The sequence below is a fragment of the Fusarium falciforme genome, chromosome 5 (genome assembly GCF_026873545.1).
Source record: "Fusarium falciforme chromosome 5, complete sequence".
In the NCBI taxonomy this organism is placed as follows: domain Eukaryota; kingdom Fungi; phylum Ascomycota; class Sordariomycetes; order Hypocreales; family Nectriaceae; genus Fusarium; species Fusarium falciforme.
Genome location: NC_070548.1, coordinates 1,449,105 through 1,472,434, shown reverse-complemented (window position 1 = coordinate 1,472,434; position 23,330 = coordinate 1,449,105). Strand labels below are relative to the sequence as shown.

Below are 23,330 nucleotides of genomic sequence, written 5' to 3'. Positions count from 1 at the left end.
AGAGCTGGTTCAGCACATCCAATGCAAGGAGGGAATGCAGTGCATGGGCAGGGGAGCCGCCAAGTGTGAGTGAGCAAGGGGGGCGAACAGACAAACCAAAACCACGAAGAAAAAAAGGACAAGAATCACAAGTATCTACAAACATTTACAAAGTCGGGGCTTTCAGGGATTGGGTCCGAGTGACCTGCAGAAACAAACCTTTTGTTGCTGCAGATGCTTTTTTGTTGTTGCGAGTACATACATAGATGTTTAAGCATCAACACAGTCACTGATGAATGGGTGGAATCTTCTCTTTTTTTTTGTGTTTGAGAGCCGCAAGCTCTCCCGATCTGTCCTTTCCTTGATAGGCAATGAAGATAATCAGGTCTGCCCCTTGGCGTCAAGCTTGTGATGGACTTGAAAATGAGGACCTGAGTGAAAAAAAAAAAAAGCCTCCTCCATGTTTGACTCCCCTGTCAGCAGTCGTGATTTGTTCAGCATCGATTCACGTCACGTCACGACCCTGTGACGAGACAGTGCGACGCCTGACTTGCTGCTCCCCCGCCATCATCGCCTCGCGGGGCCTCTTGTGATTCACCGACCCTGATGGCGCTAAGCTTCTTTAGGGCTAGACCGACGGCCCCGCGCGCCTGCCCTCTCCCTGTCACTGCCCGCCTGCCCTCTTGCGCAGTGCCAGTGAGCCTGCCTGTCCGCCTACCGCTACCGCTGCCTCCGCCTCCTGCCTGTTGCTGCCTTCTTTCTAGTCTGGCCGACCGCTTATCTGTGCCGTGCCACCTTTAAGGCTCAGTGACCTCGCTTTCTCATTCTTCTTCTACCTGACGCAAGCCGATCGTAACCTAAGCTCTTTCCTCTCCATCCCATCTTCATCTCGATCTCTTCCCCATTTCTGCAACCTTTTGCGTTTTCCCGCAAAGCCAAGCTCGACTCTAAACAACAACAACACACTTACCGCCTTCGATCTTATCAATCATCCACCATGCGCAGCAAGTTCAAGGACGAGCACCCCTTCGAGAAGCGCAAGGCCGAAGCTGAGCGCATCCGACAGAAGTATGCCGACCGCATTCCGGTATGTCATCTTTCGTTGTATTTATTTGTTCGACGTCGGCTGCGACTCGACGAGAGACTGTCGAGGGCATGCGCGGGGTCACCGCCCTGCGTCGTCCCGTCAGCTACATCGCTGTCGCTGCCGACGACGCCTTCGAGGGATCGAGTGCTGACAAACGCGCTGAATAGGTCATTTGCGAAAAGGTCGAGAAGAGCGACATCGCGACCATCGACAAGAAGAAGTACCTGGTCCCCGCCGATTTGACTGTTGGCCAGTTCGTCTACGTCATCCGCAAGCGAATCAAGCTGTCGCCCGAGAAGGCCATCTTCATCTTCGTCGACGAGGTCCTTCCCCCTACGGCCGCTCTTATGAGCAGCATCTACGAGGAGCACAAGGACGAGGACGGGTATGTCTCCCGCCACCCTGCTTGGAAATGAACTCGTTGCTGACATGTCTGTGTCTAGTTTCCTCTACATCACTTACTCTGGCGAGAACACCTTTGGTGACGCGTAAGAGCAAGTCGTATTGGATCGGTACTCAATTCTACGTCGAGAATGATGAAGGCGTTTCGGTTGTATTGGGTGATTCTATTTTGTTGAACGGTACTGGTTATTGTACTCTGATTTCGAGCCGGGATATCGGGATGCAGTAGAGGCCGAACTGCACTGCATCTCGTCGCAAATCGTCCAGCTTTGTTGGTATTATTCTGACAGCGCGAGTGGAACGAGGACTGCAAGTTGGTAGACAATATCAAGCCTGCTGCCCGAAGATCTGATTTTCGTCATTGTGCTGACCCGTATTCCACTTGTCACCAGGACAACGTCATTTCCCTTGATGAGTCTGTCCGGATTCAGTCACGCTGAGCTGAGCTTGATGGGAACAATGACTACTTCCAGGCAGCTGTGCTCATCACCTGATGACCTTAGCTCCTGGAACTGGCGCTAGCACGCCATGTGCCTGGACGGCTATTCTAGATTAGCGCCTTGGTTTGCTTGGTAAGAAACGAAAGTTTCCAGTCGTAGTCAAGACTCATATCTCTTGGACAACTAAGGACTGCTGAATACTCTTTGCACCCATACATCAAGAGTGAGGAACCACTGGCCGTGAAAGCATTTTGCTCCTTTCCATTGTTCGCCCATCTGATTGTGTGCATAGAGACGAAAACTCTCTCCGTTACTTCTGTGCTTTCTTTGGGGGGGATATATTTGGTACACCACCTTCGGTAGGGTTAACTATCCTCAACAAATCCTCGTAAATGTTTCTTGACAACTTGTTTAATGATCATTTTCGAACATGAGATAATGAATATGACAACGAAAAAAGGAGAACTCTTATGTGAGGTTGTCTCTTCTAATTCTTGATTTAATCCTTATGGCAGAATACCTAAGCTAGACATGTCACTGTTGTCAAATATCCGCTCCTCTCAACATTCTGTAAGTAAACGACGACTTGATCGTTATGCTTTCTGCGTGCATATGAACCTTCATTCCTCTCTCCTCTTTAACCTTGACTGTTGCCACGTCTTCCTCTTTCCTCACTCAACGTCTCTTCTTCCCACCTTCATTCCAAACTCTGAACCAAGCTTGTTCATGACTTCATCGACTTCTTAAGCATCTGAAGCATCTTTTAATATCTTGACAGTCTTGCCGCTTAGAAGATGTCTAGAAGACACCCGAGCCAGGTCTCGCCATCACTGTTTCGGATTCATTGTCACTCCGCCACAGAGGAAGATGGGAGCAGAACCAGCATTCCAAGAGCCTGACGTTCTCCTGCCTGTCCACGAGGCTGAGATACGACGGGAATTTGCCATCAAGATCGAGTCAGAAATCCGCGCCAACCCGAGGACCGCAAACTTCAAACTCAACACCGCGCAAGTCGCCACTATCTTGTCCGTTCCCTTGTCCGCCCTTCGACCTGGCGGCTATCTATCGACTGGAGTCTTGTCAGGAGAGCTGTACCAACGTCTAACGGGTCTGCCAGCGCTTGTTAAGCATTCTGAGTATCGATGGTTCATCCTTGGCTTGGTATATAAGCTTGTGAGCTAATGATTCATTCTCCCCCCCACAGTCTTGCAGCAGCCGCTACCCTGGAAAAGACCAGAACATCCTGGGGAGCGCAAGTGCTCCGAGCGAGACGGGCATGTCTGCGTTCTCATAGGCAAATTCGAGCCTTGAGTCGGCCATATAGTCCCTTACGCATGGAACGACGCCCAGGCCAACATCCAGAAGACAGAGAAAGTCTTCCAGCATATCCAAGCCTTCTTCGGTAAAGACTGGCTCCTCAGATATCGGCCATATCTTCTCAACCCACAGCAACCAGGCAGCTCCGACAAAGTGTGGAATATGCTTTGCCTCAACATCACGGATTACGGCTGGTGGAGGTGCGCCAAGTTCGGGCTCAAGTGTTTGGGCATCAGGCCGACTACCCAAGGCGAGTCTGTTGTCATTCTACAACTCAACTGGGTGCCACAACAAGAGATGGATCCGAAGAAAGTGATGTCTCTACAAGGACAAGACAACGACTTTGACAAGATGGTTGAGTGTGCCAAGTCATTTCATAGTGACGGAAGCCCTGACTCCATTCATGAATTGCCCGAGTTCTCGATATTATCTGGACACTTGATCCACGTCCCGATGCCCAACCCCGAAGCTGTCCATTTCAAGGCCATGATCGGCCTCCATTGGGCCATGATCGTTGTGGCTGCCTTTTGTGGTGGTGCTGTTGCGCCTCGCCTCCTACCTGACCGTGAAGAATTCCATGTTGGCCATGAAAATGTCGATGGCCAGGAGTTGAGAACCAGGGGATGGGCCAAGGCACACACAGGCTGCCATAGCTGAAGTAGTAGGGTAGCAGATATTTGGCATGTATCCTGTCAACCTGGCTATGGCACATCTTTGTTCAAGAATTAGCACGGGTCCCATCTTGCCTTGGATTATCCCATCTCCTTTCAAGATTGCGATTAGACTAGAAATAAAAAGACAATTATGAGGGTTGACCCAGGATGAGCACCTAGCTACCCCAAGTAGCATGTCAAATGGGCCAAGTTGGTGTACTAAATATCTGCCCCTTTGACAAATGCCATGACAGCGTACCGAAAAGTCCCATTCGCATATCCACGTCTCATGGCGCGAAATGACTGCAAGAAAGCGATGCCATCGCGGCCCTGTGTGAAGGCGAATGCCCAAAGCGATGGGTTTTGGACAAGTGACCAGGTAATGTCCCTGTCGAGGAGAGTCAGCTTAATAACATGGCCAGCTGAATGAAGTACATACCATGTCTTTCGGACCTCTTGGCTGATATCGTTTGGACCAGAGAAGATGTCGAGCCCTGCCTGGTTCGCAAAATCGATATAGCCTTGCTGGGTACAGAGTGGGGGAAGAAGCATGCCATCTGTCCTTACGTTAGTATTCGGGCAGAGTTTTGGTGTTTCGTCACTTGTTACCTTCAATGGGCTTGATGTCGTTGACAAAGGCCGCCTCGTTTAGGTCCTCGGCTTTGAACCAGTCCGCCAACACCAGCTTACCTCCCGGTTTGAGGACCTTTTTCGCGTTCTCAAAGAACAAGGCTTTGTTTGGGAAATGACTTAGCGCTTCACTTATCCAGACAGCGTCAAAGGATCCTTGTTGGTCGTCAAAGAAGTCGCCCATCTTTTCGGCATCCAGCTCGAGAAACCGGACCTTTCCGGTACCCAGTTGGGTGAAGCCACCGTCATCTGGAGTCTTACTCAAGCCTGCCTGTGAATGTTCTTCTTTTGCGGCTTTGGTGAGCCGGTTTGCGATCTCGACTTGCTTGGGCGAGATGGTGATGCCGGTGACAGAGCAGCCATGCTCAGAGGCTAGATAGCGAGACGTCCCGCCGATGCCACATCCTACATCGAGAACAGCCGTGTTGGACGAAAGCTTGGAGGTGTCGAGTAGCAGTCGAATGAGGTTTATCTGTGCCTGCTCTTTCGTCTGCGTTTCCTGGGATTCTAGTGTTGGCCAGTACCCGTGATGGATGTGCTCGCCCCTGGCATGAGGAGTTAGTAGGCTAGGGGAGCAAGGCACACGGGAGTCAAGGTGCGGAGGATGATGATGCTTTTGATTGTGATCAAGGCAAAGGCTTGAAAACGCACCACAAACTCAGGTAATAGTCACTGGCCAAGTCATAGTGGAGCTTGATCCTGTCTTTGAGAGCTTGCATGGTGGAGTGGGCGAGGCCGAGAGGAGTGTCATATTGCTTGCTCAGGTCGGTGGCCTGGTCGTTAGGAACTGCGGTGGTCATAATTTGTGAGTAGCTGTAAAGCTTGTATAAAAATCAGGGCGTACAATCCGGCGAGTCTGATTCACTGGCAATAATGTGATGGTGGTGGTGCTGAGGGCATTCAGGTCGGGGATCTTGATGTACCCCGCTATCCAGGGCAGTGTAACAGTGACTGCTGAGTGGGTGAGACCACCGACACATCCGAGACACATAAAATTCCTCGAGCGAGAGAAGCCATGACCTCAACACTCGTACCTCAGCCGCGTGTATCGGCCTGGGATGTGAGAGGGAACGTAGCTCGGTTCGCGATTATGGAGGCGCTGGAACCTTTCACCGTTGTGGAGTCGTCAAGTCACCACAGACTCCTTGGCACACACATCCAGACTGGCGAAAGCAGTGCACGGTGCTCAAAGAAATAGAGGTCTGCTCAGCTTTCAAATATCACAGTTCTAGGCCGTCTGACTATTTTAAGCTTGTGCCGTGATGGTTGGGCTGCATCTTCTCGAATGTCAGGTTCTCGTTTCACTACGCGCCAGCTGAACCGTGAGCCGCTGTCATTACAGCCAATCATTTCACACGAAGAGGCCCAAACGGCGACCTCTTTCGATACACAAGGCGCTTCGTAAAATTACGGCCCGAAAACACTTTTCGAGAGACGCTGAAAGACTGATTCTATTGTCGTCACCTATTCTTGCCATCAATAGCTCGGTGCGTCTTGAGGTGGGATGGTGTTCCTTATCCCAGTTCCCCTCCAAATGACGTCATACCCCCCAAGACCAGAATTTAAGCTTGATTCACTATCGGCTAAAGAACGACTCTTCCTAACCGCAGGCGCTCTCGTTTCAGAATCTGCACGCCGATGATCAGAAACACGAGCTACCTCGTTCCAGAAAATCCGGTTTCGACGCTGTTCGGACCCGTATCCAGACTTGCCAAGTGGCAGGCCTTTGGACGAGATCGGCGGTTGTCGGCCACGTGAACCCTTGTCGCCAAAGAGACCCTGGCAGTGGAGGAGGGGGACCCTTTGACCTTTTTTAGCAGCCCTTCCGGTGTGGCAGGGACCAGGGACCAGGGACAAATGGGCTGAACAAAGGCTTGATTGGATGTGAGGCGCTGTCTTCTCCCACACTCTTCAAGACGACATCCTGGCCCGCCACCGTGAAAACGTTCACCACCACAGGTTGCGTTGGAGATGATCCTATCCGTTTGGAATATGGCGCCCTTCTGTTTCTTGCGAGACCCTGCTCTCGCCAGTCAGTCCGTGATAGGGTCTCGGTGCTATTCGCCCATCTCGCATGCCGTAGTCGGTCACGGCCTCGGGCACGGCGATGGAGACCTGCTCGCAATGGCGTCACCCTCTGCCCGAAATCAAGATGCGTCGTTTCCCTATCAGTTAAAATGACCTGCTCTCCGCTGCCGTGCCTGATGGTGAGACTTTTTCCTGGTGGGCACCATTCACGACGTCGTTCCGTGGTGTTTTTACCCCCTTGCCCATCTGCGTGAGTCACTTGTTATATATCTACGCTTCAGTTCGCACCCCATTCACTTGGAGGCTGCCTATTGATGCCCGTGATATTGTGACTTTTTCTCATTTGTGCAAGTCTGTCAATTTTTCTTCTTTGGAGCGACCTATTACACAATCCGTGCTTGAGGCGGCTGGGCCACTTCAAGCGACAAGTCAAACAACGATAGCCCAGCCAGAAAAGACTCACCAGCCTCCAGCCTCCCCATTCTATTAGAAACGTCAGCTCGGGGAGACGTCAGCTTCGGACCTGTTTGAGCGGCCCGTATTCTTTGTGCTCTCGGCTCAGTTTGAAGCCTCTCCTACTCAGGCCTCTGACTGTGTCGTGAGTGGCCACCGGTGTTGGGCGGGCGCTTAGCTCGACCTCACTTTGCAAGGTCTAAGCGCCAGCCGCTCAAAGGCGAGAAAGGAAATCTGAGGGCGGTTCTGAGTCCGGTTCCTATTTGGGGAATTCTCATTCACTCGAGGTTCCAATAGTGGAGTTTTTAGCCCGGGGTAAGTTGCAGCGCCTTGCAGCCAGAACTTCCCTTATTGTCTTTGCTCCCCTTCCTATTGTCCTATTATTCTGCGCTTTGCTTCCTCTTTCACACACACAATTTCTCCCCTCATTCACAACAATAAACAAGTTCATCATGGAATCATAGAGGCTAGATCGGGAAATCTTTTGCTCACGGCCGTTAATTTTCCTTTGTCCCATTTCTTTCATCTCTCTCTTTGTCTAGTTAATCGTCACACTTCCTCCGTCTTAATCCAGGGATCACTCGAATATTGGCATCATCCTCTGCCTTTCCCTTCAACTTCTATTCTCTCTTCTCTACTTTCATATTTGATCCTTCAGAGATACCAACACGCATAGATCCAACATGTTCTCCTCGCGGAAACAACCCGACGACCCGCCGGTCTACCCGGCCGTCCCTGACTCCCTCCGGACAGAGTCGATCGAAATGTCCGAGATGCGAAAGGTTCAGGAAGCCCGCGCCGACACTGCTCCTACTGTTACTCCGTACCTCAGTCTCCGTTCAAGGCTCTCTCAGATTTGGATGAATCGCTGGACGATCCTCCTGCTTCTGGTCCTGATTCGAGTCATCATCCTCATCGCCGACCTCAACGACAATGTCGGGGATGCTAAAACCAAGGCCCTCTCGGCCTGCACCAAGGTCGAAGATGTTGGAAGCGCCATGGCCTCGATGCCTCATTACCTGTCACGAGGTGTCAACGAGCTTGCCGCTTCTGGAATCGAAAAGTCCGTCGAGGCTATGGTGTACATGCTCGACCTCATCATCGTCGGCGTCCAGAACCTCATCATCTTCTATATCAACTTCCTCACTGCCACTTACGTCTGCCTAATCACAGCCATGGTACACGGTAGTCTTGACGTCGTTGCTAATGTCACCGAGGATGCCACCAAGGCGTTCAACAAGATTATCGACAAGGTTGCCAAGGAGATTGAAGATATTGCCGGAAACCTCGAGGATGGCATTAATAAGGTTACTGAGGGCATCGAGGACTCCGTCTTTGGTGATCTGATCCCCGACATCCCCAAGGTCAACTTCACGGAGCCTATCCAAGACCTCAAGAACTTTGACCTCAACTCCACAACGTTTGTCTCGGACGTTCGCCAGCTCGAGGAGGATCTTCCCGATTTCCGAGAGGTCCAGAACATGACTGAGGAGGCCATCTCCAAGCCTTTCAACTTTGTTCGCCAAGCTCTCAACGAAACCTACAGCAACTACAAGTTCGATCGGGATGCATTCCCTCTGGCCCAGAAGAAACAGCTGACCTTTTGCTCCGAGAATGACGCTCTCAACGAATTCTTCACCAACCTGTTTGAGCTCATCGCCAAGGCCAAGACCATCTTCATCGTCGTCCTTGTCCTACTGGCCGTGGCCGCCATCGTCCCCATGGCCTGGCTCGAGATCAAGCGCTGGCGACGACAGCAACAACATGCGCGTCTCATTGCTAAGGGCCAATTCGACTCCATGGATGTTGTCTACATCGCCTCTCGCCCCATGACCGCGACCTGGGGAATAAAGGTCGCCTCTCGCTTCAAGGGCAAGAAGCAAATCCTGGTGCGTTGGTGCATTGCCTACGCCACCTCTGTGCCGGCCCTGTTCGTCCTGTCTCTCGCGATCGCCGGTTTCTTCTCTTGCTTCTGCCAGTTCCTCCTCCTCAGGGCCGTTAGAGACGAAGTCCCTGCTCTGGCTGACCAGGTTGGCGCCTTTGCCGACGACGTGGTGCAGAGCCTGGAGAGCGTTTCTGACGAATGGGCCAATGGTGCCAACGGTGTCATCAAGGGCCTCAACGACGACATCAACAATGACGTTCTCGGCTACGTTACTAACGCTACGGACGCCGTCAACGACACTCTCAACACCTTCCTTGAAACCATGGATGATGGCCTCAACACTGCCTTCAAGGGTACCATCCTCCTCGACCCCATCAAGACTGTCCTGCACTGCGTCATCGGCATCAAGATCGAGAGTGTGCAAAAGGGTCTCACATGGGTGCACGACCACTCCCAAGTCAACTTCCCCCTCTTTGAGAACAACACATTCAGCATGGGCGCCAAGGACTCGATTGATGGTGACTCGGACCTTAACACGTTCCTTGCATCCCCGTCGAGCGTCACTACTGATGAGGTCACGGGGGCTGTCCAGGCTGTCACCGACTGGCTCCACAACAATCTGATCCAGGATGCCCTCATCTCCACCGGCCTGCTGCTACTCTACTGCCTTGTGGTACTCATCGGAGTTGTATGGACACTGGCCGGCATGGCCTCACCCGACAAAGGCCGTGCTGAAGGTGGCATGCGTTACACCGGAGACGACCGACCCAACGCCAGTCCCCATATCGGACATCGCGACGAGACCAATCCCGGCGGCGTGATGCACTTCCCTCGATTTGGATCCTCCTCAGGCGAGGAAGACAGCTATAGACAAGCACCGAACGGAGGTGACGAAAAGCTCATGTCCGGTGCAACAGGGGGTCGTCCCATGCAGGTCGAGGGCAACCAAAGAAGCAGCTCCTACGGCTACCTCGACTCGACAAGCGGCAAGTACTAGGAAGTCTGGAGCCCATTGACCGGTTAAAGGGGAATTAGGGGAGAGGCGTCAAGATTCTCTCCATCTTTTCTTTGTTGCAGTTTTTCTCGCTACTCCCGGTCTGGGCTGGACCTTGTGCCGGAAGATACTCTCCCTACCGTATGACTGCATGAAAGCGACGGGGGATCATGATGACATTGCATGGACGGCGTTGATAATACTTTGGAACTGGAGGCAACTCGAAATCTTTTCTTGTCATTTCATTTGTTTTTTGTGCTATTTCGAAGGGAGAACATCGAATAGTTGACTTCCGTATCACAAGGGGCGACCCCGAGTCTGGGTTCGCGCGGGTCTGCACGTCACATACTGTAGTCACGATGGCAAACCAGATTGTTCCTAGCCCTAGATTGAGACAAGAATAACAACTGATGGCTACATATATGCAGTCTGTATGTCGTGGTGATGTCGCGTGTAAGTGATGTTGGCGCCTCGGCGGCCATGCTCGGAGTTACTTGGCGCATGCATAATCCTCCGGGGTGCATGATTCAAGGGTATGGCGTCCATCTGCCAACAATGAATCATACGGACCGTAAGTAAGATCCGCTAATCCATGCCATTCAAACGGCCATGTAACGTGTTTTGGTGAATACCATGTCCTCCAAACTGCCCGGAGTTGTCATCATGACTGCCGTTTTAGGCAAGTCCGGGGCCGGAGTGGGGTACATGAATGCCCGCTGCAGGGCGGAGTGTGGACGGAACATGCAGGTGCAGGCGACGTGCAGGAAGGAGCAGCGGCGGCAGGAGCTAATCGAGCCAGAGGTGTGGCGGAGAGCATTCTTCCGGAATCGGGTGGCGTAAACTTCCAGTCACAAAGGAAACTTCAGCTCGTTGATTCGCTTTCTCCGACTTTTTTCTTTTCTCTTAAAAAGAGTCCCAAGGCCGACACCTTTTTTTTCGAGTTTACAAGTCAAGAAAGCAACTTCTCCGACGAACAAGACACTCGATCAGAATCATGGAGGCCATCAGACAAACTTTCCAGCGCTGCAAGTCGCAGAACAGGGTCAGTTCACACTCCAGTTGCCCCTCCGCGGGGTAAAGAGACAAGAGTCACAACTTTTTTACCGGGAGCCGTAATGGACTGACAATGGGGTTTTCTGTGTTGAATATAGTCTGCGCTGGTATCATATGTCACTGCTGGTTATCCCAAGCCTGAGGATACTCCCGATATCCTCCTGGCTTTGGAAAAGGGTGGTGCCGGTGAGTGCCTCTGGTCCGAATGACGTTGCGATTTTTGCGCTGATCACAAAAAAGATGTTCTCGAGCTCGGTGCACCCTTTACCGACCCAATTGCCGACGGCCCGACCATTCAGACTGCCAACACGGTTCGTACGAGACTTGGAAAGATCAATGGGCGGGAATTGACTTGGTGTAGATTGCTCTTGACAATGGCGTAACGATCGAGTCCACCCTTGGCATGGTCAAGGCGGCCCGAGACCGCGGTCTGAAGGCTCCTGTCCTGCTCATGGGTTACTACAACCCCCTTCTCAGCTACGGTGAGGAGCGACTCCTCGAGGATTGCAAGACTTCTGGTGTCAATGGCTTCATCGTGGTCGATTTGCCTCCCGAGGAGGCCATCTCCTTCCGAAAGCTCTGCAACAAGGGCCAGTGAGTTGAGCCACACAGCGAAACCCAGACTTTGATGCTGACTCAAACATTCAAGCCTTTCTTACGTCCCCCTCATCGCTCCCGCCACTTCTGATACTCGAATGAAGATTCTCTGCCAACTGGCCGATTCTTTCATCTATGTCGTCTCAAGAATGGGTGTTACTGGCGCTACCGGAACTCTCAACGCCAACCTCCCCGCTCTTCTGGAGCGAGTTAAGAAGTACAGCGGCAACAAGCCCGCCGCTGTTGGATTCGGTGTCAGCACCCGTGAACACTTCCTGAGCGTCGCTACCCTTGCCGACGGTGTCGTCGTTGGCAGCCAGATTATCACAACTATCAAGAACGCCGAGCCTGGCCAGGCTCTCGCCGATATTGAGAAGTACTGCGCCTATCTGTCGGGCCGCGACTCGGAGGAGAACACCCGAGAGGTTGGTCTTGTTGAGGCTGTTGCCGGAGCCAAGGAGCCCAGCGGAGACAATGTCACTGTCGAGGCAACTGTGACGGATAACGATATCAGTGCTGAGGAGGATAGCGCCCTGGTTGCTCAGCTCGCCGCTCTGCACGGCAAGATTCCTGAGCGATTCGGCGAGTTTGGTGGTCAGTACGTTCCTGAGAGCTTGATGGACTGCCTGTCACAACTGGAGGACGGATTCAACGCCATCAAGGACGACCCCGCGTTCTGGGAGGAGTACCGGTCTTACTACGAGTACATGGGACGACCCGGCCATCTGCATCTGGCTGATCGTCTGACTGAGTATGCTGGCGGCGCCAACATCTGGCTCAAGCGTGAGGATCTGAACCACACTGGTAGCCACAAGATCAACAACGCCCTGGGACAGCTCCTCCTGGCTCGAAGGCTCGGAAAGACCCGCATTATCGCTGAGACTGGTGCTGGTCAGCACGGTGTTGCTACCGCCACTGTCTGTGCCAAGTTTGGCATGGAGTGCACGGTTTATATGGGCGCTGTAGGTCTACTCGCTTTGACGACTCTATGATACAGTGACTAACAATGTTATAGGAGGATGTCCGACGACAGGCTCTCAACGTTTTCCGTATGCGACTGCTCGGCGCCAAGGTCGTCGCTGTTGAGGCTGGAAGCAAGACCCTTCGAGACGCCGTCAACGAGGCCCTCCGTGCCTGGGTTGTTGACCTTGATACCACTCACTACATCATCGGTTCCGCCATCGGTCCTCACCCCTTCCCTACCATCGTGCGAACGTTCCAGTCCATCATCGGCCGTGAGACCAAGCAACAGATGCTCGAGAAGCGAGGAAAGCTGCCCGACGCCGTCGTGGCCTGTGTCGGTGGAGGCAGTAACGCTGTCGGCATGTTCTACCCCTTCGAGGATGAGCCTAGTGTTAAGCTTCTGGGCGTTGAGGCTGGTGGTGATGGTGTTGAGACAACAAGACACAGTGCTACCCTCACCGGTGGTTCCAAGGGTGTCCTGCACGGTGTGAGGACGTACGTCCTCCAGGACAAGCACGGTCAGATCGCCGAGACACACTCTGTGTCTGCTGGTCTTGACTACCCCGGTGTCGGTCCCGAGCTGAGCTCCTGGAAGGATAATGAGCGAGCCAAGTTCATTGCCGCCACTGACGCCCAGGCTTTCCTCGGTTTCAAGCTCATGAGCCAGCTTGAGGGTATCATCCCCGCTCTCGAGTCGGCACACGGCATCTACGGTGCCATCGAGCTGGCCAAGACGATGAAGAAGGGCGAGGATCTGGTCATCTGCCTGAGTGGCCGTGGTGACAAGGATGTGCAGAGCGTGGCGGATGAGCTTCCCAAGCTGGGACCCAAGATTGGATGGGATCTCCGCTTCTAAAAAAAAATGATACCATGTTGAATAAGAGGTTGTATATATGTTGTGTAGTTAGCTCCTGAAATGAGAACATGACCAAAACATGAAAAAAATGTCTTTTTCTATCTTGGGCTTCTGGAGGTTGGTGATACAAGGGTTGTTTTGGCGTTTGATATGAGAAACAAGGGGCTTTTGGTACATATAATACATGAAACATTTATACCGTAACGTTGTCCTTTGTCGTCGTCGTCTTGAGATCGGCCTCTGCCTTGTCAAGCTCCTTGAGTAGCAGCGCCTCCTCCTCGTCCGTCAGCTCCTCAACACCCTCGAGATCCGCCAGATCCTCGTCTCCCAGCACAAACTCATAGGCCGAGGCGGCCTTGAGCTCGGACAGCGTGGAGCGGCTGCGCAGGCTCAGAGGACCAGGGGTAGCAAAGTCTAGGGCGTACTGGATGATGTCGTCCCTGTTCTCAATCTCCTTGGGCTGCATGCCCAACGCCACCCTCTCCTCATTGAACCTCTTTTGAATATCCCTCGACTGCATGAGCAGCCAGCGCAGGTTCCATCCTCCGGGTCCCAGCTCCTTTAGCCTCGCCGGCTTGCTCTTGAGGAGGTACTCCTGCAGTCCTCCCTCTCGGCGGATGGTCTTGAGGACGCGGAGGGTCAGCCGAGTCTTGACATTTGCGTCGACGGCGGGGAGGTGGAAGCTCTTGACGTGGACGTTGGGCCTCCAGAAGCGGCGGGCCTTGTTGTTGTACTTTTCCGCGACCGTGTTGCCGAAGCGGATGCGGGCGCTGCCGTACAGGCCCCGGTTCGACTGCTTGTAGACCCGGCGCTCGCCGTAGGGGTAGGGGGGGATCAGCCGCGAGGGGAGGAGGTGAGGCTTGATGGTCTTTGTCTGCTGAGGGAGGGTCGTGCTGAATTGGCGGGCGAGGATACAGGTTGTCGATGGTTGGAGGGCTGCCCTGAGGGCCGGCCGCACGGGGGCAAAGGATGCCATGGTTCGGGGGGCCTTGATCGTGATTATTCGTTCAAGGACGAGGCATTGGCCTCAATTGGCGTCTGGGCGGGCGGGTATCCGAATCGCACGCCGTCAGAGATCGTTCCGTCCGTATCTCTATCGTGCTCGACTTTCTTGGTGTTGAGATTTTTGGGTCCCCGCGGGCTCGGAAGTGCTTGATGTTCCGGCCCCGGAGACATGGGGGAGTAATCCAATCAGGGGACCCCACTTCGAGCTTGGAGCTTGGGTTGGTGAGAGCTTCACTAACACTCCTAAATTCAATGCAAGCCTGGCTGTTTATGCTAGTGATGATTTCGCAATGACGGCTTTTCCGCCCGTGGATGATGCAGTTTTGCAGAACAATCCGGATTTTTCAAATCTCTACAACAAACTCACAAATGTCATTCTGAATCCCGATGGCTCTACAAAGGAGGACCCCGCGGCCAAGGAGCGGGCGATTGTTCGAGAGGTAGGAATACGTTACATCTTACAATGTATGACTGATTCTGACTTGGGCTTTAGGAACTGGATCGTCGACGTCTGATCTCTGCCAAACATCACATCCTCACTCGCGCCGTAGCGACAGCAACACCAAGCACACCGCCCGCGACAAGAGCTTCCTCCCGTCTTCGAGCACCGCAGAACCAACAACAGCCAGACACGAGGTCTCAGCAGGCACCTACTCTCCCCGAACCGCTCCTCGACCTCCTTCTCGTTCTGCCTCCCCTACTAGACGCCAGCATCCCGCCTCTTCCGCAAGATACCCTCGAGCTTCTCTTCGCCCACCCTCCGCTCTCCGACCTCGAGACACTCCTCCCAAGTCTCGCGCCTCTCATCGCATCGAATCTACGCTCTTCGGCCCTAGGTCTTGCGCGAATCGCCCACCCGACCACGAACCCGTCTTACCTCCACCGCCACATCGCCTCCCTACCCAGCACCCTCTCCAGCCTCCGCTCAGACCTGACCGCCGCCGAAGCCGACCTCTCGACCCACCGCCTTCGCTCCCTCGCTACCCTAACCTCCCTCCTCCAAGCCGCCAGCCAAGCTCTCAGCATTCTCATCCGTGCCCTCGAAGCCAAGCACGGCGTCGTCGCACGCAGTCTCGAGATTCGCGCCGCAGAGGTTTCGCTACATGCCCGCCGTTACGACGCCGAGGCCGCCATTGCTGCATCCTCGGTCCGCCGCGCCGTATACTCGCCCGAGGCGATCGCCGCACTTAAGAACTACGGCGCTCATCTGCGCGATGCCAAGAACCGCGGCGAGGAGCGTGTCCGTGGGTTGACGGCTGAGCTAGGCGAGTATGGCGTCGGGATTGAGGGCGGTGAGGGAAAGGAGAGGATGATGCGAGAGATGTCGCGAGTATATAGGGAGATGGGACGACAGATGGAAGATGTCAGGGGAGATCTTGATCGACTAAATGTATGAGACAAACTCCTGTCATGTCTTACATCATGCCTAGGCATCAAGATGATAGACAAGAGTCTCTTACGATGTCCAGAAGCATCACCTGTTTTGTTTATATCCTTTCACTTTTCACAGCGTATACCCCTTAGAATAGCAGGTAAATAGGCACGAGGCCCGTGTCTTTTATTCAGGTTACTCGTACATATATTTTCAGTTTTCGTCTCGTCGTTATCCATCAGACCAGACAGCCCGACCTAAACCCAAGACTAGGGGGTATTTTTCAGTCCATCCAATCCCGACAGCTTTCATGACCGTAGCTTTTTTTACCCAAGGGAAGAGTCTATCGGTAGCCCTGCCAATGTCCCGTTGGATTATCCTCCACTTCCTTCCTCATTACTGTCAGTACAATATTTAACCCTTGACCTTGTAGATGGCCTCGGCGAGACGGCCGACGTTCTCAGAGGTGATACCGGCGACGGAGATACGGCCGTCCTTGGTGGCGTAGACGGAGAACTCCTCAGCAAGGCGGGTCATCTCCTTGTCGGTCAGACCAGTGTAGGCGAACATGCCGATCTGGTTGGTGATGTGGGACCAGTCGTGCTTGGAGCCGAGCTTCTCGAGGTTGTCCTTGAGGAGAGCACGCATGGTGATGATGCGGTCAGCCATCTCCTTGACCTCACCGAGCCACTGCTTGTAGAGAGTGGGGCTGTTGAGGATCTCGGAGGCGATGCGAGCACCGTGGATGGGGGGGTTGGAGTACAGAGGTCGGATGAGGATCTTGAGCTGAGAGTCGACACGCTTCTTCTCGTCGGCATCGGCGCAGACGATGGAGAAGGCACCAATACGCTCACCGTAGAGACCCTATCGATTTGTTAGCACTCTGTACGATACCGAAAAAAATCCGAGCCTGTCCGAGACTCACCATGTTCTTGGCGAAAGACTGGCAGAGGGCAATGTTGTGGCCCTGCTCGACAAAGTAACGGACAGCGAAGGCATCCTTGTCGGTGTCACCGCTGGCAAAGCCCTGGTAGGCCATGTCGAAGAAGGCGAAGTGGCCCTTCTCCTTGACGACATCAGAGATCTGCTTCCACTGCTCCTGGCTGGGGTCAACACCAGTGGGGTTGTGGGCGCAAGCGTGGAAGAGGAAGACGCTGCCGTTGGGGGCAGCCTTGACATCAGCAATCAGACCCTCAAAGTCGAGGCCGATGGTGCTCTTGTCGTAGTAGCGGTACTGCTCAACCTCGAGACCGGCGTGGTTGAAGACAGCCTTGTGGTTAGCCCACGAGGGGGTGGGGATGTAGATCTTCTTCTCGCCGGGGAAGAACTTGGCCAGGAAAGCAGCACCAACTCGGAGGGCACCAGTACCGGAGATGGTCTGGGTGATGGTGATGCGCTCAAGGGCGGGGTTGTTGGCGCCGTAAGCCAGCTTGGCGGCGGCGGGAGCGAACTCGGGGACACCAGTGATGCCGGCGTACTCCTTGTTCAGCTTGGCCTCAACCACCTTCTTCTCAGCCTCACGGACGGAGGGCAGGACGTAGGGCTTGCCAGCATCGTCACGGTAGGCACCGACACCTATAAACGGATCGAGTCAGATTAAGCTCGGACACAACGGGGAGCCTCCGCGGTCGGTGCGAGGGTAATGGCGTGGGGGTGACGTCGGACGTACCCAGGTTGATCTTCTTGTCGAACTTGTCGGCCTTGAAGGCTTCGGTGATACCTGGAGATAGGGTTAGCACCAATGCGCTTGGTGATGAGGTGTTTTTTCCAGCACCATTCCCCCTCTGTTCGGAGGAACGGAGTATGGAGTATGAATCATACGTACCCAGAATGGCCTGTTTTTGTGCGAAAGAAGCGATTGATTAACAACGGAGCTTGCAAAAAGCTCAAGAGCACAAGAAACAACTTACATCCTGTGACAAGTTAGCATGAGAGGAAGCGGAAGATGCGCATTGGCAGTGTGGGAGCTTCATACGGGAGGACCCTGAGGGACGTTGGCCCAGTTAGAGGCGGCACGGATGGCAGCGAGGTTGAACTGAGCGGGACGGACAGCCTTGCGGCTGGCAACTCGGAGAGTGGACAGCATTGTGAAGGTGGTGATGGGAGGAGGAATTGATGAAGGAGGGGAGATTGACAGAGAAGAGGGAGAAGTAGGAAAGAAAAAGGACAGGAGGAGTCAGGCGGATTAAGGTGAGCGGAGTGAGGCGATGTGATGGTGGAGGTGGGCAAAAGCGTGGTGTCTAGTCGATCGGAGCTGCACGGAGGAAGGGTAGGAAGCTCTCGGCCAATCAGGACGGGGCATATGGTTCGAGGCCCCTGCAACTGATGGGGTCTTGCTTCGGTGCATGTGCCATTCTGTAGTCCGTTCCTGCCCAGCTCGAGCTCACCTCACGGAGTCACAGCCAGTGGGCGGGCCATGCCCTGCCGTGCCCTGGAGACGGAGAAAATACAGTGGGGCTACCCCGGACATCGGCGTGTTAAGAATGGCAGTCTCAGGCGCTGCTCGCTCCCTGCCGGGCGGGCGTTTTGTTTTGTCTGTCATGCCCTGTGGGCAGTTCCTTCCATCTGTGTCTCAAGTGCCCAGGTGCGTCGAGCTGAGTGGTGCGGTGCGCCTGAGGCGGGATGGATGTTCCTTCCCTTGTCGGCCATTGTTCCTTTTGTCCACTGTAGAGTTTCATTTCCATTCATCCATTTCTCACGACCAATTTTAGTCATTTCCTCGTCTCATCATCATGCGCATTGCTTAAACGAAAGCAACCGTCAATGATGGATCAACGGAACGGACGACGGAGCTCAGAACCCCCGTCGTGAATCACCCACCTTGATCGGGGCATCAGGATCCGAGCTTCTAAAAGCCGGACCCAAAACAACAAGGGGATTTAAGATCCGGGAATCTGGAGATCTATGGAGGGTTTGCTCAACTCCCGGTCCATCCACACAGAATTCCTGGGACTCCGGCTTTTTCTGTTCGTCTGTCTCTATTCACGCACACCATTTAACACAGCCGCCATCGCCAAAACAAATATTCCCGCCGGATGAGATCCGCTCTGTACCACCTGCAGACCTTCACCAGAAAAGAAACGAAGCCCTCATCAACCGTCGGGAACCGCATCCGACCCTCTCTTCTCTATTCAAGCGCTTCAATGCTCCGACCGCTCCGGTCTGCTCCGGCCTGTTCACCGCGCGTCCCCTTCTGCGTCTTCCGCTGGGCCTCTCGTAGCGGGTCCGCTCTCAGGATCCGCTTCCAACACCGGCCATCTCCAGACTTCTGCTCCGTTTCTCCAGCAAGTCACCTCGTACTCCGGTCCATGCTAACGCTACCGCTACCGCCACGAAGCGCTCGCTAGCTCGCTCCTGTTGCATCACGGAACCCTTGTCGCGGCCTCTGTCTTTCTTGCCCACCTCTGCCACCCACAGACCACAGACCGCCCTGTCCCTGACTGCCGGTCCCGTCCTCGTGACCGGCCCGGTTCCGTGTTGCCTTCGCAGCGTGGGATATTCATCTGACAGCAAGCCTCAACGCAAGCCTCAAGCAGCTGCCTGCGGCTGTCATCAAGGGATACGGTCCAAGACGAAGCAATTTGCTCAAGAAGATATCTGATCGAATTGGTCCTTCGACACCAAGCCAGCCTGCATCGCCAAGAACGTGGGGGCACGGAAATTCCTTGGCATCGAGCGTGAGCTCCAAATAGACGCCAACCTGACTGCGCATCATTACAATTATTCATGACGGTTTCAGCTAGAAATACATTGCGACCTTTTGTCGTTTCCCAAGCCTCAATATCCAAGGTCCATGCATGAGACTCTCTATCAGACGCCAAAGCCGATGCCAAAGGCAACGCCAATCGCCAATCGCCGACCAAGATCCGAGATATCGCCTTGATGAGATCTTTTAACCATGCATGGCATGGTGTAACCCACAGGTGGCACAGCGCAGGGGCTTGTCATCTGGGGTAGCTTCGCACAGAGCCATGCATGGTCGACACCACCATGTCTTATGCGCCCTCGCAACCAACCATGGACGCATGACCATCGTTTTGTTCATCTGGTCCGGATTAGGCCTTCTCATCAGCCCTGTCCGATGGTGAATCGGCAAGCTCTTCGTAGCGGTTCATGACGTTTTCTTCTACCGTCTCGTGGAACACGTCGACTTCGGTTGTGGCAAACTTCCTGGCACTGATGCCTCGCTCAAAAAGCACATCGAGTTCCGCAAAGGTTCGGCCATTCGGCTCTGGCAGGCGGAAGTAGGTATAAATGATGCACAAGAAACAGATGCCACCCTGTTACCCTAGTCAGCAAATCGGCGCTTGTCAAAGCAGCTTTAACGGATATTGGGACTCACCCAGAAGAATCCGGCATAGTTGCCCCAGTCCCAGGCGGTAGGGTTGAGCATATACGGCGTCAAGACGCTGTTGATGATGCCAATGATGTTGCTATGCGCCCATCGGGTTAGCGAACCGAACTAACAATACGTTCAAGGCTGCAACATCACTCGGGATGCTATTCCGACGACCGTTGTGGGGTCAATATTGAGAGACTCACTAAGCGTTACGGCCCAACACGACAGTCTTGATCTGGAGACGACGGGACGATAGCTCGCCGACGAGGGAGTAGCACACGGTGCCCACACTGAGCTGGTAAAAGAGTGCCCATACGATCATCATGCTGCCAGTGGCCAAAGATGCCTGGTCCCGGTGAGCATCAGGTACTAGGCCGAGAAATCCCATGACAAAAAGCATGGAGCAGAGACCACAGAGCCCGTAAAGATATAGGGTTCGTCGGCCAACACCGAGCGTCATCAAAGACCAAGCACCCAGCACGCCAACCATGTTGATGGCATACTGGCCGAGGGCAAACGAATACGCCTTGTCAGCTGAGAGACCGGCCTGCTCGAGGAAGTAAGTGGAATAGTTGGAAAAGGAGTTGCCGCTCAAGTTCTGTATCGCCCAGATCATGCACACGATCTCGGTTCGACGAAGATCGACTCCTCTGAAACAGTCCCAGTATGAGGCACCGGCAGTCATCTTCTCCTCGAGGGCAGTGGTGTGCACCATCATGGCAATGGTCTCGTCGGCGTCAAAGTCGGTTTCGCGGTCGAGGCTGGTTAGACGCAGCAAGGCCTGCTTGGCCTCCTGGTTACGACCCTTTCGGACGAGCCACCAGGGCGATTCAGGAGCAAAGAAGATACCCGCGCAGAGGGGCAACGGCCACATCCACTGCAGGGCATAGGGGATACGATAAGCCCACTCATCGTTACGGCTGAGCATAGAGCGAATAACGCCAATACCAATCTCCTGGCCAAGACCCCAGCAGAAGTTGACATAGGTGGTCAAGTAGCCACGGAGAGCCACAGGGCAGACCTCGGATGCATAGGTGATGGTGAGAGTCTGAAAGATACCCCACGGGATACCGCACAGAATCTCAGCCACGAGCAGGGTCTGGACATTCTGGGCGGTAAAGAAGATAGCCGTGAAGCCGGCGACACAGATGAGGCAGGCGCATACGGTGTATCTGTACCCAAGGCGCTCTGAAACCCAGCCGTTAATGAACAGGCCGATGATTTCACCGCAATTGGCTCCCTAGTCAGCAGACTGTCAGCAACTACTCTTCTCTCCGAGAGCGAGGACACGAGAATATAGGACGAGTGTCCAACTTACATTGCTCAGACCGGCTTGCCAAGCGGCAGGAACCTGGTAGGTGCCGTCGTCGCCAAGAACACCATACTTTTTGTTGAACTGGGGGAAAGCGTCTAATGGCAAGTGTCAGAAGATGGCTCAACTATATGGTGGAGTACTGATGGTAGTGATTGTGGGTGGGTATCCCAGATTGTGTTCGGGAACGAATAGATCGTCAAGTGGACAAGGGGAGTGGGAGGCATACAAAAATTGTTGACAAGACTAATGTCATAACCCTCCATTGCGATACAGGTGGAGATGAGGATACTCCAGAAGATGGCCTTGGGGTAGAGCTTGATGCCCTGACGAAGGGTCATCTTGCGCTCCTTGTGAGCGGCGGCACGGGCATGCTCGATGATGTTACGGTGCGTCTTGCTGGGATCGGAGCTCTCAAGCGCGACCGACTCGTCAACGGCCGAGTCAATATCGGCCGAAGTATCGGCAGGCGTCTTTGACGGCGGGGCGTCGGCCGGGGCTGGCGACACCTTGTCTTGGTTGTCGGCCATGGCTTTGCCTGGTCAAGCCTGCAATGGGTAGGAGGACTTGACAAGACAAGCTCTGCCAAGATGATGCTGTGGCTCAACCGACGGGAATTAAGAGAATGCCAGTCTTGGATGGCTCAGAAACGCCGATGAGATCGACTGTCAGTCAAGCCTGAGGCAGACTGTCTGAAGAGCTTCAGACAAGTGAGAGAATGCAAGACCAAAGATGGGACTGCACTCGGACTGATAAGGTCTAGATGGACCAACCAGGATGAAGCAACGATAACCAATGCGACTGCACAAGGACGGTAGCAGCACTCACCATTGACAGCAGCAACGAACAAGCAAAGCAAGAAGAAGGACACAAGGAGGTGAGGAAAGTCTGGGCCAAAGTCTGATGGGGTCGGGAGGAGCCTTTCTCTGGGAAATTATGGGGCCCCGAGGCCGACGAGTTTTGCTCTAGGGGCGGATTGTCGGCCCCAAGCGGGACGAACCACGGCCGGCCGAGTCGGGATAAAGACGTTTTGCTCATTTCGGACGGCCCAGTATGTGACTTGTCTCTTACTAAGAGACAGGGACTCATGAGGCCATGAACCGTGGGCAGAGGAGAGGTTGGGTTCAAGGTGCCATGCATGTGCAGTCCATGTCCAAGTGGGCCGTTCCCATCTTCACTCGCAGATGGCCGGGGTCTCGGTGTTTAACGGCTGAAGTCTATGGGCTATTAGAAGGTGAGCAAATTGGAACTTTTTGAGCGCCTTTTCTTCTGTCTGGGTGTCCCAAGCACTCTTGAGCATGGTTCACCTAACGTTAAACCCTTTACAATATGCTTATTAGCAACCTTTTCGAATGTTTATCACGCGAGAAACACACCGTCAATTGAAGACATGCGGCTCCGCTTCCCTGGTTGCATGGCGGTCTCGGCGTTAACGCCCAGAAACTAAGAAAGATCAGCAGCCACTCAGCGTTGTCGAACCCCTGAAGTCATTGAACAGTTGGAGAGATTCCCATGGCCGTGGTAAGGCCGGGCGAACTTCACACCAAACGCGATTTTTTACGCCCTGTGGCAAAATACGGATTGAAGGATAGGATTTGCACTCTGAGGTCGCAAAGCCTCGCTTTACAAACATGCAAGGGCTGTTCCATCAATAGACCACATAGCGGCCGGTCTAGACTTTGCTATGACCAACACAGATGGAATCGCGTGGTGTTGGCGAGAGTTGGGGTATTGGGGTATCCCTGCTCATGGGCATTACTCCAACGCTCGGAGATCAGTCAAATTGGAGCAGACAGACTCTACCATCCATCCTGTGTCTATGGGGATGGTGTTCCTCAACCGCCAACAAGACATAAACTAGCTAGCTAGCTTGATCGATACCGGACGGGGCATCTGGGCCTTGCTCACGACGGCGTCATGTGGGGGTTCATGGCCATATGGGGTAAGTGGTGGAGAGACTGCGTT

The 23,330-nt window shown here is 53.8% G+C and overlaps 9 protein-coding genes across 9 annotated transcripts; 5 read left to right on the top strand and 4 right to left on the bottom strand.

The window, feature by feature from the left end:
• Positions 1-976: 976 nt before the first annotated feature.
• NCS54_00670100 (Autophagy-related protein) lies at positions 977-1,558 on the top strand (the record flags this gene model as incomplete). The annotated part of the gene is made up of 3 exons (XM_053152150.1): positions 977-1,066; positions 1,234-1,451; positions 1,510-1,558. 3 exons carry the CDS (start codon positions 977-979, stop codon positions 1,556-1,558), a joined length of 357 nt encoding a protein of 118 aa, XP_053008125.1.
• Positions 1,559-2,775: 1,217 nt separating this feature from the next.
• On the top strand, positions 2,776-3,882 carry NCS54_00670000 (Hypothetical protein; the record flags this gene model as incomplete). The annotated part of the gene is made up of 2 exons (XM_053152149.1): positions 2,776-3,081; positions 3,259-3,882. 2 exons carry the CDS (start codon positions 2,776-2,778, stop codon positions 3,880-3,882), a joined length of 930 nt encoding a protein of 309 aa, XP_053008124.1.
• Positions 3,883-4,097: 215 nt separating this feature from the next.
• Positions 4,098-5,308, bottom strand: NCS54_00669900 (Methyltransf-11 domain-containing protein; the record flags this gene model as incomplete). Its single annotated transcript, XM_053152148.1, has 4 exons — positions 4,098-4,266; positions 4,318-4,435; positions 4,488-5,053; positions 5,160-5,308. The coding sequence occupies 4 exons, from the start codon at positions 5,306-5,308 to the stop codon at positions 4,098-4,100; spliced, it is 1,002 nt and encodes a 333-aa protein (XP_053008123.1).
• Positions 5,309-7,672: 2,364 nt separating this feature from the next.
• NCS54_00669800 (Plasma membrane fusion protein PRM1) lies at positions 7,673-9,871 on the top strand (the record flags this gene model as incomplete). Its single annotated transcript, XM_053152147.1, has 1 exon — positions 7,673-9,871. The coding sequence occupies one exon, from the start codon at positions 7,673-7,675 to the stop codon at positions 9,869-9,871; it is 2,199 nt and encodes a 732-aa protein (XP_053008122.1).
• A 904-nt stretch (positions 9,872-10,775) lies between these two features.
• NCS54_00669700 (Tryptophan synthase) lies at positions 10,776-13,337 on the top strand (the record flags this gene model as incomplete). Its single annotated transcript, XM_053152146.1, has 6 exons — positions 10,776-10,910; positions 11,020-11,107; positions 11,162-11,232; positions 11,283-11,515; positions 11,571-12,480; positions 12,534-13,337. Exons 1-6 carry the CDS (start codon positions 10,863-10,865, stop codon positions 13,335-13,337), a joined length of 2,154 nt encoding a protein of 717 aa, XP_053008121.1. The 5' UTR covers positions 10,776-10,862.
• Positions 13,338-13,530: 193 nt separating this feature from the next.
• NCS54_00669600 (Hypothetical protein) lies at positions 13,531-14,313 on the bottom strand (the record flags this gene model as incomplete). The annotated part of the gene is made up of 1 exon (XM_053152145.1): positions 13,531-14,313. The coding sequence occupies one exon, from the start codon at positions 14,311-14,313 to the stop codon at positions 13,531-13,533; it is 783 nt and encodes a 260-aa protein (XP_053008120.1).
• A 319-nt stretch (positions 14,314-14,632) lies between these two features.
• On the top strand, positions 14,633-15,738 carry NCS54_00669500 (Hypothetical protein; the record flags this gene model as incomplete). The annotated part of the gene is made up of 2 exons (XM_053152144.1): positions 14,633-14,782; positions 14,836-15,738. The coding sequence occupies 2 exons, from the start codon at positions 14,633-14,635 to the stop codon at positions 15,736-15,738; spliced, it is 1,053 nt and encodes a 350-aa protein (XP_053008119.1).
• A 390-nt stretch (positions 15,739-16,128) lies between these two features.
• On the bottom strand, positions 16,129-17,800 carry NCS54_00669400 (Aspartate aminotransferase; the record flags this gene model as incomplete). The annotated part of the gene is made up of 6 exons (XM_053152143.1): positions 16,129-16,578; positions 16,640-17,289; positions 17,384-17,434; positions 17,540-17,549; positions 17,625-17,627; positions 17,690-17,800. 6 exons carry the CDS (start codon positions 17,798-17,800, stop codon positions 16,129-16,131), a joined length of 1,275 nt encoding a protein of 424 aa, XP_053008118.1.
• Positions 17,801-19,769: 1,969 nt separating this feature from the next.
• On the bottom strand, positions 19,770-21,895 carry NCS54_00669300 (MFS domain-containing protein; the record flags this gene model as incomplete). The annotated part of the gene is made up of 5 exons (XM_053152142.1): positions 19,770-19,994; positions 20,057-20,147; positions 20,257-21,293; positions 21,372-21,463; positions 21,595-21,895. 5 exons carry the CDS (start codon positions 21,893-21,895, stop codon positions 19,770-19,772), a joined length of 1,746 nt encoding a protein of 581 aa, XP_053008117.1.
• Positions 21,896-23,330: the final 1,435 nt, after the last annotated feature.